This window comes from Myzus persicae, unplaced genomic scaffold, assembly GCF_001856785.1.
Source record: "Myzus persicae strain clone G006 unplaced genomic scaffold, MPER_G0061.0, whole genome shotgun sequence".
Taxonomy (NCBI): Eukaryota; Metazoa; Arthropoda; class Insecta; order Hemiptera; family Aphididae; genus Myzus; species Myzus persicae.
Window position 1 is genome coordinate 1352078 of NW_019101024.1, and position 21493 is coordinate 1373570.

General features: G+C 27.4%; 2 protein-coding genes across 2 annotated transcripts in view; one reads left to right on the forward strand and one right to left on the reverse strand.

Annotated features, from left to right (window-relative positions):
• Positions 1-4083: 4083 nt before the first annotated feature.
• On the forward strand, positions 4084-5892 carry LOC111027366 (glia maturation factor beta). The gene is made up of 4 exons (XM_022305735.1): positions 4084-4255; positions 4819-4909; positions 4986-5168; positions 5229-5892. Exons 1-4 carry the CDS (start codon positions 4253-4255, stop codon positions 5369-5371), a joined length of 420 nt encoding a protein of 139 aa, XP_022161427.1. The 5' UTR covers positions 4084-4252; the 3' UTR covers positions 5372-5892.
• A 1301-nt stretch (positions 5893-7193) lies between these two features.
• LOC111027343 overlaps positions 7194-21493 on the reverse strand; it is a 43290-nt gene continuing 28990 nt past the window's right edge. Inside the window, exons 2-6 of the mRNA XM_022305708.1 lie at positions 19859-19991; positions 18638-18879; positions 9679-9881; positions 7804-7935; positions 7194-7597 (exon numbers count right to left, since the gene is read on the reverse strand). Coding sequence (XP_022161400.1) covers positions 7474-7597; positions 7804-7935; positions 9679-9881; positions 18638-18879; positions 19859-19991 — 834 coding nt within the window. The 3' untranslated portion in view covers positions 7194-7473. The remainder of the gene's footprint in view (positions 7598-7803; positions 7936-9678; positions 9882-18637; positions 18880-19858; positions 19992-21493) is intronic.

A 21493-nucleotide genomic window follows, 5' to 3' on the forward strand; every position in this document is an offset into this window, starting at 1 on the left:
ATCAAGTTGACCATTTACCTGGATTTGACGAAAAAAATTTTCCATCAAGGTGTAAGAACCAAAATTGTGTGAAAAAAGGTAGGAAAACTCACGTGTTTTGCATCAAGTGTAACGTTCATTTATGTTTAGACAAAACAAGTAACTGTTTCTTAAAATACCACCAAAAATAATAATTATCAAATGTATATTTTATTCTTTTTAAATTTTTAATGTCTAATGTTTTGTTCTACAGAAAAAATTTTATTTTATTAATTTTTCAGTTTTTTATTATTATTAAAAGGTTGTTATGAGTTGTAACATTTTATTTTATTTTAAATTTTTAAAACTGTTAATAATGTTATTTACGATTATAAAAGTTGATTGTTATTATTTTATAATATGTAATGTTAAAAATAAATAGTTTTTCGTTTTATTCTCAGTATAGCAATTATTATTATTCTACAACCATTTGGACCCAGTGTCTCTTAAAGTGGACACTTCCGTAACTTTTTTAATTTAAAAAAAAAAAAAATTAAAAAATTAATTTTTATTTTAAACAAGTTAGTTTTATATGAAAAAACAAAAAAAAAAATAAAAAACGATGTATAANTTAACCCTTTCAGTCCCCTTGTCTACTTTAAGAGACATCGACTTAAATAATTCATAACAAAAGCGTAATCTTTTAAACTAATGTGATATAGGGTTATTCTTGTTAATAATTGTATGTAGAATAGAATAAAAATATCTATTTTGGTACATAGTCAATATAAACAATTTTATCAACGGTTATATTTGACGACATTTGGCAATGAAAATAATCGATGTTTCGAGTATTCTTATTGTGTATAACTTGTCGTTTATAAGAATTTACACATCGTGTTATTTTTTCTTCCATGGCTAACATATAAAGAATAATGTTATAACAGTTTCTAACGCTAAATTCTTATCGGATAGTGAGAAACAGCTGTTTAGGCGCATGTCTCTTTAAGTAGACACCGGGCCCCTATGCCTGTCGTGAAGTGTGATACAAGCACGTGCCGCGGGCGTATCACAATTCACAATGCACATCGTGCATTTATGCGCCAAACGGCTGAACGTGTACTTTGTTTATTTATTATACATTTCAAACAGGCCACAGAATATAATATATTTCTTCACGGTGTATGTATAAATTGTTGTCATATAATAGGTAATATCATATATACTAATAATATAATATTGAAAATTATACAAATATTTTTATAATGGCAAATGGTTTGAGTGAAAGAGATATTTTAAATTTACTTGGTGACGGAACCGTATCTGATATTGACGAATCTGATGAGGAAATAGTAGATAATTTTCAGAATGAAGAGCTAGATAATTTACTTGAGCAGTTTGATCAGTGGGAAGATTATACAGAACATGATTTAATTTTGCCGGAACAGTTAGAATTTAATTTACAATCACCCGAACCATTTGTTTTTTCTAATAAAAATCAAATTAAATGGCAGACAAGCCCTTTCAAACAACCAAACATTAATTTAGATGATTTAGAAAACATAATATATCCCACAGAAATGCCTAGTTTATTAGATTATTTCGCAGAATATCTCGATGACACAGATTTTTCAAATATGGCTTATTTTACTAATTTATATTCTGTACAGAGACAAAATAGTCGATTTAAACCAACTGATGCATCTGAAATAAAAAGATTTATTGGTGTACATATTATAATGGGTTGCCTAAAATACCCTCGAATTCGACTGTACTGGGAAGATTATTACCAAGTTAAACTTATAAGGGATAGTATGCCACGAAACCGATTTTTTTCATTACGATCAAATTTTCATTTAATTGATAATAACAATATTCCTCGCGATAACACGGACAAATTTATTAAAGTTCGACCTATTTATGACGCGATTAACAAAAAAATTAAGTCAATACCCAAAGAAAGAAATCTGAGTGTTGACGAACAGATGATACCGTTCAAAGGTCATTTACAAATGAAACAGTATGTCAAAGGAAAACCATGTCCTTGGGGCATAAAAGCATTTCTTCTTTGTGGTTCTAGTGGCATGGTTTATAATATTCTTCTGTACCAAGGTAATACGACAGAGATAGACCAATGTATGCTGAAAAAATTTGGACTGGGAGCAAGTGTGGTTTTGCATTTGACAAAATATGTAGAAAAAAAAAAACATTTTTTATTTTTTGACAACTTTTTTTCTACTTTTAATTTGATGGAGCAATTAACCCAAAAACAAATTTATGCTGTTGGGACTGTAAGAACAAACCGATTTGCAAAACCTCCACTTTTGTCTGACAAACAATTATCCCGAATGGGCAGGGGAACTGCGTATGAAATTTGTACAAACATGGAAAATTGTAATTTGTGTTTAGTCAAATGGTTTGACACGCGAGCAGTAACTTTGGTTTCAAACTTTGTTGGATCGGGAAACTCGGAAACTATTCAACGTTGGGACAAAAAGACAAAATCTTATATTGATGTCGAAAGACCTGAAATCGTAGCACTATATAATCAATCGATGGGTGGTGTTGATAAGGTCGATCAATTGATCAGCTATTATAGGACATTTATTCGATCTAGAAAATGGACCATGAGGATGATTGTCCACGCTGTGGATTTGATTGTAACTAACTGTTGGCTACAATACTTAAAGGACGCAGAACATTTTAAAATACCGAAAAAAAATATAAAAGACCTCTTACACTTTAGAATGGATTTAGCAGAAAATTTAATTCGAGTAGGCAAGCCATTAACACCCAAAAGAAAAGGGCGACCACGAAATAATGGAAATGAAGACGAACCAACTTCTAAAGCTGCAAAAGTTGACTCTACTCGTCAACCAGATGACGTTCGCTTCGATCAAGTTGACCATTTACCTGGATTTGACGAAAAAAATTTTCCATCAAGGTGTAAGAACCAAAATTGTGTGAAAAAAGGTAGGAAAACTCACGTGTTTTGCATCAAGTGTAACGTTCATTTATGTTTAGACAAAACAAGTAACTGTTTCTTAAAATACCACCAAAAATAATAATTATCAAATGTATATTTTATTCTTTTTAAATTTTTAATGTCTAATGTTTTGTTCTACAGAAAAAATTTTATTTTATTAATTTTTCAGTTTTTTATTATTATTAAAAGGTTGTTATGAGTTGTAACATTTTATTTTATTTTAAATTTTTAAAACTGTTAATAATGTTATTTACGATTATAAAAGTTGATTGTTATTATTTTATAATATGTAATGTTAAAAATAAATAGTTTTTCGTTTTATTCTCAGTATAGCAATTATTATTATTCTACAACCATTTGGACCCAGTGTCTCTTAAAGTGGACACTTCCGTAACTTTTTTAATTTAAAAAAAAAAAAAATTAAAAAATTAATTTTTATTTTAAACAAGTTAGTTTTATATGAAAAAACAAAAAAAAAAATAAAAAACGATGTATAATTAAGTCTGGGACTGAAAGGGTTAAAAATAATTTCAAGTCCCTCACTTTCTAAGTAGTACGCAATTTTACGTATACGCAGGGACAAACGGAATAAAATAAAAATAACATTTTACAATTTTAAAATTGTAAAAATATAAAATCATTTTTCATTATTATTTCAACATTGTCGCTCATCACAGAATCTAAAATAATGTATAAATATATAGTTAAGAACGATAAAAATATTTTTGTTAAAAGCGCTATTTTACTCTAAATGCACGAAGATGATAAAATATAAAATTAAACTCTACTACAGCAGAATTTTTTTTCGAGAATTGGATACGTAATAAACTAATGAAAAATAAATTGAGCAACGGATGTACATATTTCCCTCTAGAGATGAGCAATTCTTAAACAAAGAAATAGAACAACAACGATAGAGTCTTATTACACTCAGATAAGTAAGTAATGGATCAATCGAATAGCAATTTATTATAATATTTTGTAATAGTGTAGGCAATCAGAAAACACACAATTTAACGTTAGCTATAGATTTTCAGGATTAAGATAGGCAATTTACAGTACAAATTAACAAATAGCAATGGATTTTTGTGAACCCCTGAATTTTCTTATCAAATACTGATAACAGAACGTAAATTTTAATTAAATATTTTCAATATTCGTTCTAGTAGTTAGTACCTATCTATAGTTTTAATTGTTGACAATATTGCGTCTGTACTCTGTTGATTGTTCTGTAATTGTGATTTGTATACGTGCGCTCAGGTCCTGGAGACTTGAACTGTTTAACTAGGTACCTATTTTTGTGGTAAAATGGTAAGCATTATATTTGAAACAATGATTTATTATAATACAAATTTTGTCCATATTTTTTATTATTTTTAAAATTCCATGAAAACATACATGGGTTACCAATAACCATTGGTAGAACCTATTATTTATATCTACGATTTTTGAATCGTTAATACTTAATACCTATGAATGTTATACAAATCAATAAACATGCTATACCTATTATTGCATTTTACATATTGTGCAAACATTTTTGCAATATGACACTAACCATATCATATACCATTAGCCAAATAAAAGAATCATATTTCAAACAAAATTAATTTCACAAATGTTTTGTCAGACACATGTTAAGTTAAACTTGAAACTAATAGTTGTACAATTTATTTAAATGTAACAAGTCATAAACATAGTTACGTTTGAATAACTATAAAATTGAATATGTATATTTGTTTAAAAAACCCACGCATGTCCCTTCAGATAAGGAATCTCATACTTATAAAATCAAAATGTATCTTATTACCTACTAGTTAAATACATTTATTTATGATATGATGCTATTGTATTTCATTATTTTGTGTTTACAGGGTACTAAGGTGTGTGATATTGGCGACGATGTTAAGGAAACATTGAGAAAGTTTCGGTTCCGTAAAACAACCAAAAATGCTGCTCTTATAAGTAAGCCATTTTCAATATCGATATACATTTTTGATTTTAAAGATTAATCTTATTTGGTTTTATATTTTGTTAATAGTGAAAGTAGATAGAGAAAAACAACAAGTATGTGTAGATGAAATGTTGGATGATGTTACTCTTGAAGAACTAAGAGAAATTTTACCTGGTCATCAGCCACGTTATATTATTTATTGCTGTAAAATGGAACACGGAGATGGACGAGTGTCATTCCCAATGTGCTTCATTTATTTCACCCCGAGAGGTACTTTATTATAGTTTATAATGAAATTTATTATCTCTTAACATTTGTTATTTACTTTAGATAGTCATATGGAATTGCAAATAATGTATGCAGGCACTAAAATGGCGTTACAACGTGAAGCCAACTTGACTAGGGTGTATGAAGTAAGAGAATTGGATGAAATGACCGATGAGTGGTTACAAGACTGTGTTATGGGAAAGTAATATTTTGTATGCATTTAAAACGGTTTATAAATGACATGAAATAGATTTTAAAATGAATATACAGTTTTAAAAAAATTCCATTAAACATATATAAAACAAATATTGACCCATTTTCATATTAAATTATCTACACATTCTTAGATATTAAAGTAGATAGAATCAGGTAAAAACCACTAAATAAAATTGAACCGTTCATTGAAATTTGTTTTTATAATATTTGAATTACCACATCAAAATATTTTATACAGTAATTATTGACTACCATTTTAGGTTTTTATTTTATTATTCTTTAATCTTTTGGGTATATTTAAAATATTTGAGTATGCTTAACATTTTAACTATAGTAAACATTCCTTTTGATTTTGCACTTGTGTGTATTATGATAAAGTATTTTTTTAAATTGTATATCATAATTTTTTTACCCAAAAATCATCTAAACCCTGTTTTGATATGAATACTATATTTTTAATAATTTAGATTATCTAAATTTTAAATGTGTGATTTTTTTTACTTAACTATATTTATAAATCATTTATACATACAATTTTACATACTATTTGTATTATTAAAACAGATAATTTTTAAGTGAATATATATTTTAGAACACATTATTTACTGTTAAATTGATCTATGTTCATATATTTATTTTTATTTTTTTTTGTTAAAAAATAAATTTTAAGTTTGTTAAATTATATTTTTAAGATATCCGTGGTGTAATCTATTCTTTAAAAATTACACTTGCTATTAGATTATAATATACAGAATGTCATTTTTTTTTTAAATAATAAATGATCATCTGTGTTTTCATATTATTGGTTAAATTTACTAGACATTTTGTTATGTAAATATATATTTTAAAAGAAACTAGGTATATTCTAAAAAAAATGTACCTATGTTAAATTTCACCAACAGTAAACTATTATGCCATGTTTAACAACCATAATCACGTTGACTTTTAGAATGTTGGTTCTTAGTTATTGGATTGGTTACCAGAGCTTGGTGGCTTGGTGATATTAATTCATATTTAACGAGATAATTATAATAACAAATCAGTGGTCGTTAATTATAACTACTGTTTAATATTGTGTATTGTGTATACACAGGACATTCTTTGGTTAACAACCAATTATTCAGCTAAATCTTGGTAAAAGGATTATTTGGAAAAAGTTATAATGAAACATTAGTAAACAATAATGTTAAGATAATAATATTGATTAATGATCACTCAATAAGTATATATTATCTTTATTTATAAATTAATAACAAAAATTTAGTGTGATCTTAATGTACAAATAATATGACTATTGTATAAAATAATTAGACAATGCTTTTTCAAATTTTACAAAAATTTAATAGTTAAGTGCATCTGTATACTGTAATAGACACCTGTAATACCTTTAAAATGTACTAGCTAAGTGTAAAGCATTTTTTATAAGTCATTACATGTATCATATTATTATTTTTTTTTTTTAGTTTTATATCCTTATGAGACCAACTAATTAAAAATATTTATAACCATATAAAAAATATCATTAAAATATAAAAACATAATGATAATAAAACGTTTAAAGTTATATAATTAATAATGATGGCCTTATGTTAATATTTAAATTTTTATAGTAGAGTTTATAATATATTTACTAATATTGTACTTGTTTCTTGTACGTATCAATGCATTAAACATAAAAAAATTTAATTTTAATCTATATAACATAATAAATTAGCAATCTGGTACATATTAATATGTATGGAATTACAGTTTTTTTAAAGCTTTATTAATACAAAATTGAAAATAAAATAACTAATGACAAAATATTAAATAAATAAAAATGTACAAATCATATAAATACATATCACTAAGAGTGACTTTTAACATTTATTATGTTTATTTATTAATTATACACTTAAAAAAGTTGTAATAAGTTACAAACTAAACAAAAATGCGAACACATCACTGAACACATTATTAGGTAGATATTGTATTATATATTTATATACATATACACACATACCTTTATATTATAAGTATATTGTGTATGTGAAGGAATATATATTATGTTTCTATAAAACAAACTACAAGTCTCAAGTATGATTAGAGGTACTTAGAAGAAATGTTTTTTATTTAATGAATATAGAGTCTCAAATTGTTTTGGGCAACGTCCGGTTCTGGTAGAGTAAACACCATACTCACACATTGGCAACAAACACTGACCCGATGTAATGCAGCTGTTGGACAAAAAAACAATGTTTAAATTTGTTTAAACTTTTTTATTGAATTATTTAATTATGTAATAATAATTGATTTTAGTAAATAATTTTTCTGAAATTGAATGATATTTTATTTATAATATTATCTCTAATATACTAATGAAGTTAATATAGTGCCTAAAGGCTAAAGTAAATAAAATGTGTGTAGAATAAACATTACGTACTACTTATCGTGATGGTTAAAATACACGTTGCCTTTCTTGTATCGGATGCATTCTCGTTGTTTGTCGAAACAGTCACACGAACATGAACCGTTGGTTGAATAACGTACAGTGTATTCCGTGGGGCACTTGCAACTATATTATATAACAACAATTATTCAATTATTGATTATTGTATTAGATAATTGACATACACTTAGGCAGATGGTTAGTTGATGGCGAGCACATGCACCATTGTCCATTAGTCACAAAGGTTAGGTTTACGTTGTTTCATTTAAACAATCTATTTTATTTCTTTGCTTAGTATTTTTAGTTACCATTCATCAACTAACTAAACATTTACCTTAGATTTTCAATCTCCAAGAACAAAAAGTATAAAAATGTTAAAATACCCATAGGCGTACATAGGAGGAGGGGCGCTAGGGACTGCTAAGGCTAACTACTAAGTACTACCGAGTCTCATATTAGAACTAAGATAAATTGAGTCAAATTTTTCATCATATATATTTTATATTGTTTTTTAAAGTATGAAGTTTGTATACCTATTATTTTTAATTTAAATTCCATTTTTACTTAAATATTCAGAAATTATATTTATAAATTATTCTGTTTAAATATCTAATAATAATTTTTCAACATTAAATATGTAACTAGGACTTAGTAGTATTCATACACTTTACACACTATAAACTGTGACTGTTAAATGTCAATAGTTGAATAGTGTTCTGTATGATAATTCTGTAATAATAATATAGCATGGTCGCATGGATATGTGATATGAATATAAGATCTATTTTTATAATTTTAGAGTAGGTGCTAGGTAGGTGCCAAATACCTTAAACATCGCATCAAATTAATACTTATTGACAACCAAGTGGAATTATAAGTGCAACGGTTCCCAACCTGTGGTGAGAAAACTCGTATTTGGTACTTAAGAGAAGACCATTTTTTAAACAGCTAAAATATTATTACCTTTACATTATTTTTGTTGATAAGTGTAAAAAAAAACTTATTTGGTCAAGTGGTTAGGAGAAATGTGTAAGTGGTACGTGGACATAAAATGGTTGGGAACCGCTGTATTAGCTATAGTGCAATGATAATAGGCTATAACACATATTTAAGTTAAAGATAAAATAAAAAATTACTTAAAAACCATCTTATGGTTATAGGGTAGTAATAGGTACCTATGTGCTATTGTGCTATGTCAAGGGTGGAACTAGGATTTTTTACGCCGAGGAAAACATTAAAATTACACCTAATCATAGACCAAGACTCAATTACACTTTCCTACAATTGTTTTCTAATAATAAGCCAAATTAGCACAATTAAATTGATTTATTTGAATATTTAGGAATCATTTACTAATTTTTTGGTTAGAACATAAAAATGAATATAGGAATTGCATTAACTATCAACTATTAATTTTAAATATTTAAATTCCAATAATATTAAAATATTTATTCGAATTCTGTGTGGGATTTAATTTTAAACTTTAAAATTTTTTGATTTCTTTGTGAGCATAGGTACTTAAATGTTAAATAAGAAAAATAGTTTAATACTAATATTAACACCAAATAACTTAACATAGACTTGTAAAAAAATTACTCCCGCTAAAATTTCAAGCCCAGGGAATGATCCCCCGCTATTTCCACCTTTGTCTGTGTGTACAGTTTGAAAAATTTAGCACCCCTCAAAATTTAACTCTAGCTGGTGCACCTATGGGTAAAGATACCTACATACGCCAATATGAGTACATTAATCTCGCGTGATGGCTATTTTAAATGCAATCCTAAATTCACTAAGCTGTACAATATTGTACAAACTGCAGGTAATTAGTTGACGCATATTTATATTACTATAATACAATCTTTAATTTACCTGTTCTGATTATTTTTTTCTGGTCTGTGCCTGAATGGTACTGGCTGATCCGGGGCAACCATGGAGGCAGTCGGCATCGTATCTCTGGGCATCAAGTCGTCGGTTCTTGACTGGCACTCGCACTCGGTATGGTTGTAAAAAAGTAACGATTTCTGGTATGACGATTGCTCGGGTGACTGCCGGTCTCCAAGTCCGGGTAAAGTCTGTGTAAGAAATTCAATGAATAAATGAATCATAAGTGTAAGGATCCAGACTCGTTTAATATGACTGAAGTCGCTTATAAGTTATAACTTATAAGTCTGTCTTAATGGCTAATTGAACTTTGAAGTGACTCGACGATCATCCAAATTAAAAGGTATACCTTCCCGCCATAGCCGGAGATTTAGTGTTTTAGACAAATATTAGGAGATAGACTTGGAATTATTTTTTTAATTGTGCTTATACCTACGTTTAAAAATGCTAAATAATATAAAATAAAACATGATGAAATTTACATCTCGTAATAATCAAACATGATAAAACACAAAAAGTAACAAAACTGCTGATATGTACTTTTTATGAGTACCAAATTTGCACCTACCCAAGTGTAAATACTCAATTTTAATTTCGTTTTATCTCGTGACTGTCTCGTTACAGTGATATAAGAAATGATAGGTACCTACTATAAGTTCTTTAGGTACACAATTTCAGTTGTTCATTAATAATAATTGTCTTATTCAAATATCAACGGCTAGTGATCGCTTTGAAACATTCCTGTATTAGACATCGGAGGAAAACGTCATGTGAAAAATGTAAAATATATAATATTATTAGTTATTAGATACCTATTTTATATGTGTGCCATTCGGCATAGCCAGCCTTCAAAACGAAACTGGCAGGTTACATAATAAAAAAAATAATATATCGCCTAGACACATGCGAGTATGTGACCGCAAAAGATTTATTTGATCTCGCAAACTACCTACCTCTGGGTGGGTAACCTCTACAATATGTATGTACTATAAACGTAAATACCAGAATACGTCTATACATACTGAAAAGGAATTATCGTACATATACTTAGGGGGGCTCCTGGATTGAGCCCTGCTCAATCAGTCATCAGAACGGAGAAAGTCCGACGATTGTATCGATCACGCGCCGATTTTAATTTTTCCACGCACAATACCGGGATCCTTGGTGACGTTTCTATTTTCATCTCGTTCCCGGGTCGTAACCCCTGCCCCACCTACACACTACCATCGACATTTACGCCGCGTGCTATTAACAATCGAAGTATCGAACGAACACTCTGCAATATAATACGAGTATTATATTAGAATGCGTCACCGGCATGCACAAAAGGACCCTCAAATCCATTAAAATAAATAATATTATAATTTATAAGGATCGGAGGGGATTCATCCAATAAATAGGTACTCCGATAGTCCGATAAATACATTTATTTGTATTAATATTTTGATCATCGGGACTAGTAATTCTGTCGTCGTGGTCCTAGGTAGCTAAATACACACACATATTATATATCACGCCATGCAGGCGCGCATCTGTCTCGTTTTTATGGTTGATAGTCGATCATCCCCGCCCGGAGACTGCCGGGATTTCAGGTTCCACGGTGATTTTCATCAGATTTCGGAGTTCAAAACGACACATATGTATTATACCTATAGGGTCCTCGGGCTTGGCTGTTATTGAAATTTGAAACGTGGTCGAACAGTAAATACTGAAGCGAGCAAACATTTTATAAAATGTTTAAACACCGCCCATTCGGTGTATTGTATTATTATTATTTATATGTATTACGATATTGTTAAAATATTATTATAGATTATATAACGTGATCTACATGATGAAACCTTTACGTTTTAAAATTATTATGTATGCAAATATGACCTATGAATGATGATGTCTCGACTGTCGATACACGCGTATGGCGTATACATGACGTATAATTTATAGGTAAACCTAATCACGATATGTTTACACGAAGTGAACTCATTATAATTACTTATTAGATACTTATTATTAGGTAAGTTGTAAGTATGATATACATAGGTACTGCAGTTCTAAAATAGTAAAAAAACATATAAAGTTCATGCAATATTATGTCAATTTATAATAATTAACATAATATTATTATAACACCGATATTATAATATAATTATTACATATTTTCGAGTTTAAGATATATGAATTTCGTAAAATACTAAAATATATTGAATGTACCTACATGAATTGATATTGTATTATAATATTCCTTATCACCTTGAACTACTATAATTAGCTTAAATAGTTGTTTTATTTATTTGTGAACCTATGTGTAATCAAATTTAAAGGTAACGTTACCTTTACCTATATTTTGTCGTACACAACATTACAGTAGTTAGTACAATATGACATTGCCGTTTGCACCATAGATACATTTTATCATAGATATTATTATTGCGTGTAGTGTGTTATATCTTATTGTAATACCTATAGTATAATGTTATCTGGTTATAGAATGCTGAATGAGTATTATTAATAAGTACTACTTAAAGTCTTAAAGATTATAGTTAGGTATTACTACAAATTACAATAGATTCTAGATTATAAGAAATTCTTGACAACTTAATTTTTTTTCATTAATGAACTTATTCAATAACTTCGTTATGAACTGTTAGCTATTACCTTGATAATTTGAAGTTTTGATCATTCAAATATTTTTATTCCCCTAGAACTTCTCGAGTTAATCGAACATTGAAGTAAAATATGTGTTATAAGTTTCAAACATAATTCTTAAATCAGAAAGTCATCGATTGTAAAATATTTAAATAAATAGTAGGTACTATGTAATCAAACAACTCATAGTCGAATTGACAGTTGAGATTTCTTATTTTAGATCCCGAGCGGAGCGAAGAATGTATTGATTTTATAATGATATTGTGTGTGTATTTTATTTATTTTATTTTTGTGTCTGTCATCACGGTTTGGGGTGGTAAAAGTGTTTCGATTTTCTTCGACAGCAACTTTTCTGGTAGGAAAGTGAATCTAGTTAGTGCGCATTAGGGAGGTCAAAATTTGAAATTCCCAATAATTTTCAAAAGCGACAGGAGAAACAAACAAAAAATTAAGGAAAAACGAGAATATTTATACTAAACCAATTTTTGAAAAAATCGATTTTGGTTTTTCTTGTAATTGTAAAAAAATTGACCATGCACGTGACATTTTCTTGAATGTGTTTGTTAACATTTTCTATACACATTAAAATTTTCAAAATATTTTGACTCAGATTGAATTATTTAGGTACTATGACATATGAAATTTTCGATTATTATAATTTTTTTTCGATTACTGTTTATCAAAAAATGTTAACTAGATTAAAAAACTTGAAAATATAATAAAACGTTCATCATAAGTTGTTGTTAGTAGAAATTAATAAAAAAGTTGAGCATAAGTCCACAATAATTTTTTTTTGAATTTCAAGTTTCGACAAAATAAGTAAAAATTACGAAAATTTGCAAACTATTTTAAGTTAGAAACTTATAAACAATTTTCTTTTCATATTTTACTGAAAAAAATTTTTTCCTCAAATTCAAATTAAATTGTTGTGAACGCTTAAAGTTGAAATTGTTAAAACATAGTTTATTCACTAGATTTCTTATGTTTAGATATATATGTTTATTTTATCAATTCATAAACTTGGTAAAATTTTCAAAATATCTTGACTGGTCTCGAGCTGTTCACAAACATTTTTAATTTTTTTCTTAATTTTTTTCTATAAATATCAATAAAATTGTATTGGTTGGGTCAGAAAGCATGAAAATATGCATAAACATTTAAAGTTCAAAATTTGACAACACTTACGAATTGAAAAATGATTTTGTAGTTAAAGTGTATTAAATTTTCAACTTTTATAACTAAGGATTGACAATTTAAGACAAGGTTCCACGTAAGTAGTTTTTTTATAGTTATTTTAAATTCAAATTTATACGAGATCACATATTAACACAGAGAATAACGATTTTAGTAATTTTGTTGTAATTCGGTTCTAAAACAGTCCAATTTTACATTAGTAAATATAATATTTTTCCAAAATCACTGATAATTTTAGGATAATATTACAAATAATATTAATTAAATTTACCGACTACCGTATTAATAATGATGGTATAACAATATAAAATATCTGACATACCGTCTCAGCTCAGAATCGTATACAATGATATCATATCACTGACTTCAAATTTAATAAAATCCATTACAGGCATCCTAGACACCTAATGCATAGCAGAGCGACATCTACTTACCCGCTTTTTTTGTAGTTTATACACTATCAGAGCTATAGATTTATATTAATATACATTTTTAAATTATTAGTAAATTTATATCAAGGGACACTATGTGCATATAATAAATAATATATATACATATAGGTAATATATCATATTAATATTTTTTATTTATTACTTCACGATTCATAATAATATTTTTCTATGTTCTCACTATAATACGATGACCGTTTACGTCGTTGTGGTATAATCATACCATTATTTATTAGGTATCCTGGGTGTACATAATATTAGGAAAGGAGATAAACGCTGAGAATAAATATTCAGTAAATATTGGATTTTGTTTTTGTCTTGTTAATTTTGAAATCTTTATAGACTACCTGGTACATTTTGTGTTTACATTATAATTATTTTATCATTACAGGATGCCGCTAAATTCGCCTCGAGGTCTCCATTTGGGTACCAAAAAAAACTGTCAGTCTTCGTTACCTTCAAGTATGTGCACTTAATACATCATATATAGTGTTAACGCCTTATGATCACGGAGTTCGTGATGCTACTTCAAAAGGTGAATAAAAAAAGAAAAGAAAAAACAAATGTTTTTAAGAAGTATGTAAGGTCTTACGATATTTAGAATCAGGAGTTATATTTTATTCTATACCTATTGTATATATTTTTCTGGAATTAATTCAAATTCCTAACATCAAAACGACATTCAATCCGAATGTATTTATTGATATTTTAAAATCCAACATTTTCAAAATGTTTGTTAATAGTCATATTATGTTACAAATTACATCGTGTTTTTATTTCCCTGCTTGTAATACCTAATTATTGGTCAAGAAAAAATGATCGACGAGTGTATAGATTTCTTTATAAATATTTATGATTTGTTGATAAAATTGGATATAAATAATTCAAAATAGAAAATTAATTAAATTACATTTTTGATATTACTGTTATTTATATTTTCGAGTAAATTGCATTTTTCAAGTAAAATAGATTTTATATGTACTTCTGTTGGACAGCTTATAATTCTCGTGCATTTTACTACTGCATATAAACAATTATGTAATGGAATGGAACGACCATAAATATTATGTGGTTACGTGGATGACCAAAAATTCGATTGAAGACATACGGAAGAATGGTAACTTGGAGTTATTTATTACACCGTATTGTTCCCAAGTATATGTAACACACACAGGTCCATGCAAAAGAAAACGGTAATTTTATTCGCCCCGTTCAGTCCTGACAAATTAAGATATAACTTAATCATCTTGTTTGTAGCCCCGGGTCCCGCCACACAGTAGGCGTGTTAGTCCTTTTTTTCCTTCCTCTCAACAACTGTTTGTTTATAAAACAATATAATGTCCCGAGGACCGTTATTATTAATGGGAAATTATAATATCCTGTATGTGCCTATAATAATAATAATAATAATAATAATAATAAAAAAAAACGTATTACATAAAATAAATGTTGTACACGAAACAAAACCAACAAACCCCTGATCGGATAGCCAAAAGACAATAGGCATATACTTATATGTTATTTTTTTCACTACTCGGTGGTTATGAGATCTATAATGACTCGTTTTGTAAACGGGCAGGCGATATTTCATCGCGGAAAGAATAAATCGACTTTGCATAATATAGGTGGTAATAGTTAAATGGCAGTGGTAGGCCTCTGTCGTTCTATTCGTGACGAACCAGCCCATTTAGGAATATATAATATAGGACATAGGTGTATATAGTATATATCTATATATCCAAGTGGATAATAGATAGGGATTAAACACATCAATCTGAAAAAATCACAAGCAGTATATATAGAAAGTTGTGCCTTATTTTGGACTTGAGTTGTAGGCGAACACGTGGTTAAATGGTTTATTACCTACGGCTAATTGCTTCACACGCATTTATGTCGACAATAGGCCTACCTATATTTATACAAAATAATCATAGACAGTTACCTACGTTAATTGTTCTTATTCGTTTTAACAGATTGCTTTCTCGCGATATTTCAAAATTTTATACACATACATGGAATATAAAACCTACAAAATCGTTAAAAATTATCAAAGTTCATATCTGTTGCTTATTAGTTATTCATATTATTATTATAATGGTTACCTTTAGGTACTGAAAAGATAAAATGAAATAGTGAAAGTTTAAAATAAAACGAACATAGGTAATGGCGTTTTAAGTATTTTTATATATTTTTGAATGTTTAAAGAAACGCCATAAACAATATATTTTCTAGTAAAAGTCATTGCATATTTTATATACTTTTTAAAAAATGTTTTAATTTTAATTTTAAAAACTTGAAAAGTTAATGTGGTCAAATTTACCATTAGTCAATAGTTAGTGAATAATTAGCAATCATATTATGTAATATATAAATTATGTCAATTTGTGTATAAGCTCGTCGTGCGTATAGGTACAATACTTTTTGATAACATTACAATTTATCCGACAAACATGTTTTAACATCAAGTAACTTTACAACCTTCACGTAGAAGATGGTTTACAATTATTACCATTTAGTATTTACCATATTATGGTTCATCAATACAATTTTAACTTAAATGTAAAAAGTGCATTTTAGTAAAACATTGATTTGAATTTAATTTGAAAATAAAAAACGCCTAAAAAGATTAGAAATAAAACTAAACAATACTTTTTTGATTTAACAATAAAATGTAAAATATTTAAAAGTACATAAATTATTAAAAATTAAAAGGAAAAACGTTATAAATTAAGTCTAAGGCTTAAATAATATTGAGTTATATAAAATAGATCATACATTTGAACAATCAAAGAATATTATTGAAGATGTACGACCTTAGAAATTGAATGTGTTGGATTTACGAAAAATGTCTATATGCACATTATAATAATGTACCCCAATAGAATGCAGATTTAAAAACCAAGTAATGCTAGTTAATAACTATAGTATCTGCGTTTTTTAATAAAGACAATAACGTCAATAATGTATTAAAAACTAATTATTTTAAAAGAGATATGATAACAATACAATATAGGTACACCGTATATTACCTGTGTAACTGTATCCCTATGTTTATTCAAATTCTATAATTATTGTATAATATATACAATGTTAAATATTATACATATTAATGTAGTATTAATATGTATAATACATTAGTTATACAATGTTATTACTTATTATGTTAACCTATGCATGAACTTGTAAGTTGTAGTTATAGTTCATATTGCAGTTGATTATTATTTTAATTTTATTACTTTAATTGAATAACAATGTATATATATATATATTATTATAATATAGGTACCTATAATCATTTAAATGTAGTAAATAATTGAATTTTTTGATGAAAAAATTATCTTTTGAGTTATTTAATTACTATCAGAAATATTCCGTAAATTAATAATAATATAATATTATCAGAATACATAAGAATATAAGATGAATTGTATGTAAATAACAAATATTCATTTAAGTATATTATATTGAATAATTAGCACATAACTGTAATCATAACATACAGTCTATATTAGTTTGAGCACTTAAATATGCAAAAGTGTTTAAGTATGTGATGATAGTGATACTTTAATTATTTTGTAAGACATGTGCCGACGATTTGTATTGATTTGTTGTGCGAAGGCGGTGTGAAATCGTTATGCTCCATTAATATTGTCATCTTTAGATGTCAATAATATATAACTGTCAATAAATTAATTATTAAATGTCCGTAAGGTGTCGTGGTAAATTGGACTCAAGTGTCATAGGCCAAAGTTATTAATCACAAACACGCAATGTCGAAACTATATTCTCTTAGCATGGTTTATACAGTGATGTATACACGTATTGGATGTATTTATGAACCTGTTTGGTGGTGTGGGGATGATATTAAAATAATAACTATACCGATACATATTGGTATTTGGTACGTGACTTTCAAACTCAAAATTAAATTCAAGGACGATTTAATATATATATTCATTAAAATAAGAAGGTAAAACATAGTCATTTTGTCCAACAACTATCGGGATTCGAATTCCATTGGTATGGCACATCAAATATAATACCTATAGTAGTCATACAAAAACATGAATTGCGAGAGGCCTATTGTTCCAAAAAATCTTAAGAATGCCATGGTAGGTAGAATTGAAATCTATTTTTTAATTTAATTAAATAATCGACACAATAAGGCATTAAAGCGTATGTTATATTAACCTGGCAAATATACAGTTTAAATACGCAAGCCATTATATTACAAACAAAGTTGTGCAGATTTATCTGCTAATTTAATTTTTTTTATTTTAAAGTCTTTTAAATATCAATAATTATTATACGTATAACCTAAAAGATATGATCTTAACCACCTTGATTCTTGATCTTAAAACACATTCAATGACATTGGTAACATCATTACAATAATTTAACCAATTCGTAAGAAAAGTTTTAATTGAAAAAATAAAAACTATAGGTAAATATTGTAAAAATTAAAAATGGCAGATATAATTAATTTAAATTGAACAATCTAGCAAATGGTAAATGTAAGACCCATATTTTGTCTTTGATTGAATAAAAATGATTATGAAGTCAAATAATCATAGGTATTTGTATAAAATATATTTGAAACTGGATTTGAAAATAGTTACTTATCATTTACCTATATTAATAATGTTACTTTTACTTACGTAAACTAGGAAGGGCAAATAAATTGGTTGTGAAGTCTTCGGCCCGCACTTCAACGTTGGACTGTTACAACAACCCGTATCTTCAGCGCAAACATGAAGCACTGTACACGCAGGTAAATATTTCTTATTCGAGCTGGGGTATATGTCAGTAACCTTGATCACTCGAGATCTAGGTACTTTGCAAGATGCCTCTTTCGAAATTCTCATTTGATGCTTGTAAGCTTCACCTCCTTCACTATCCCCTGAAAATTGTTTTATACATTTAATTTATGGTTAAGCGTGAAGTCAGACAAAATTATAATAATTTTTAGTAGAATAACTCGATGATTGATTTAATTTGATACTATATCTCATAAACATAAATTAAAGATGAATTACCGTGTCAAAATATTGATGTATAGTTAATGGCTAATTAATAGTTTATTGTATATAATATTACTATCGTTGTAAATCCCTAACATAACGCTGATTAGTGGTTTTTTAATTTTAATAATATATAAGTTAAGTTCTAGCTATTTGTATAATAAAATATTTTGTAAAAACAAATTATGATGATATATAGATCATAGATGTGAATGTGTGATAGTTAAAAGGTTTATAAATTGTAAACATTTCTAAATGGAAACTCGAAAATTCCTATTATCTACAGACTGTAGCTACATTCTTTTCTAAATAAGTTGAAATTAAATTTTGATTTTTTATATTTACTCAATTTATGGTAATAATTGTATATTTACTGTGCATTTTATAGACTGGGTGTTTTTAGTGACTATATTATTGGTAAAAAAAAATAGTTTTTTGAGTGTGGTATATTATAATATAGATATACATTCAATATATAATATATTTCAAGATATGTGAATAGGAATGCGAAAGTGCCTGTAGAAGTCTACAGTGACATGGGAACATAATTCACTGTCGAGTATATACTATTATACATTTACACTACATATAATAATATAAGTGTATACTCGTGTGATCAACAATTATCGGCTTTACACTGCACTGTGCTAGTATACGTACACACTGAACAGTGATTATCACGTATTCACGTTTTGAGAATAATAATGCTAATGTAATGTAAATAAATGCGATTTGTGCAAGTCTGGTTGCTTTCCACGTTCGATTTAACGGGCATGAGGCTTATCAGACGAGAATCGTCCATATATGCAGCTGACCACATACAGTATAATAATAATATAATAACTAAATGTGTAATACCTTGCCCTTGTAACAAGCTGATTCTGTGTGAACTACGAAAAGTTTCTTCTACAGTCTTTCTAGAACCAAGAAATTTCCATTTATTTTCTGATAGCGGTGACATGGTTCTAGCAGGTTCGTGTTTCTGGATGTCCTGAAAAGTGTTAGGTAATTATATATTTATATATGTTTATATTAGTAAGTATCTAGTATTATATATAAATGTATGAAGAATCAATATTATAGCCTATAGGTGCATTCAACTTAAACTTAAAGTTTTATAAAGTGTTTGGTACTTCCAAATAATAGCGATATACTATGGACGTAGTAACGATTTAATTAATTGTAGGACGGACAGTAAATTAGACATTTAGTTATTTGTAAAAAAAGAAGTAAATAAAATTAGCAAAATAAAATGTCATTAAAACATCTGAATTTGACGCATTATAATATGGTAAAATTATTGTTATACAATTATTATTGAAAATGGCTTCTGTTTTTGGCAATCCAATTAAGAACTGCCTTGTATACTTCCCACATATTTGAACATTTTAGTATTTTACACGCATCGCAGCAATAAGTTTTTAATCTTATACTGAGCTAGATATGTATGTTGTGTTGCGTGATTGAACGATGCAGGGAAGAAGAGCTTTTATAGTAAAATAAATTACAAATAATGACAAAAACATACGACTATTTTCAATTTTAAATCTGTATTTTGTAATTAAAATACTTGACATAATAACTCTGTTATTATGTTAAATATTTAACTAATTCAAACATTCAATATAGATTAGCTATACACCGCATATAATAATATTATTAAGTATACGCCTTATTAAATACGCAGCTGAGTCTCAATATCTCGAATCTCAAGGGGAATAAAAATTAATTCTGTATTTTTCGAGTCATATACCTCAAACATAACTTAAAAAAATTTCAAGGAGCAAAAAAAAATTGTGTTATTGAAGTTTGTGAGTTATCAAAGTTCCGAGACTGCAATGTTTTACATTTTACATTAATACATTCACTAATAAAGATTTCTTTCTATAATAATTTACGTAGGTAGTAAAACCTCGGTTGCAAAAATTCAAGAAAGTATATTGTTAATTTTATGGTGCATTATTTTTTTATACTCAAAAGCAACATTGTTTGTATTCAAAAATGGCTGTGAATAATGTTCAATCAAAAATTGTAAAAAAAAAACAAATAATTACTTATTATGTTTACATATTTTAACCAAACATATTTATTTTTGTCTAAAATACTGTTTTGTAAATCCTCAAAAATATACAGAAATTAAAAAAAAATCATATTAGGTACAATTTGTGTTTTATTTATTGTGTGTATGAAACTATTCATGAAACTCTTGATGTTTATAATATTCAAACGGTTCCATTTCTCATATAGTGCGTATGCCATATAAGTAATTTACCTACCTACTATATTTTCTTACAATATACCTACCAAGACTACAACGTGATTAAAATATATATTCAAAATAAATAATGATACGTCGATATATTCATAAAAAAAAAAAAAACATTACATTTGACTACGATTTTAATAACACGCAAAAATAAAATAATAATACGTGTCTTATAATATTATACCTAATTATATTTTTTAAACATATTCGTTATTTTTGCGCATATC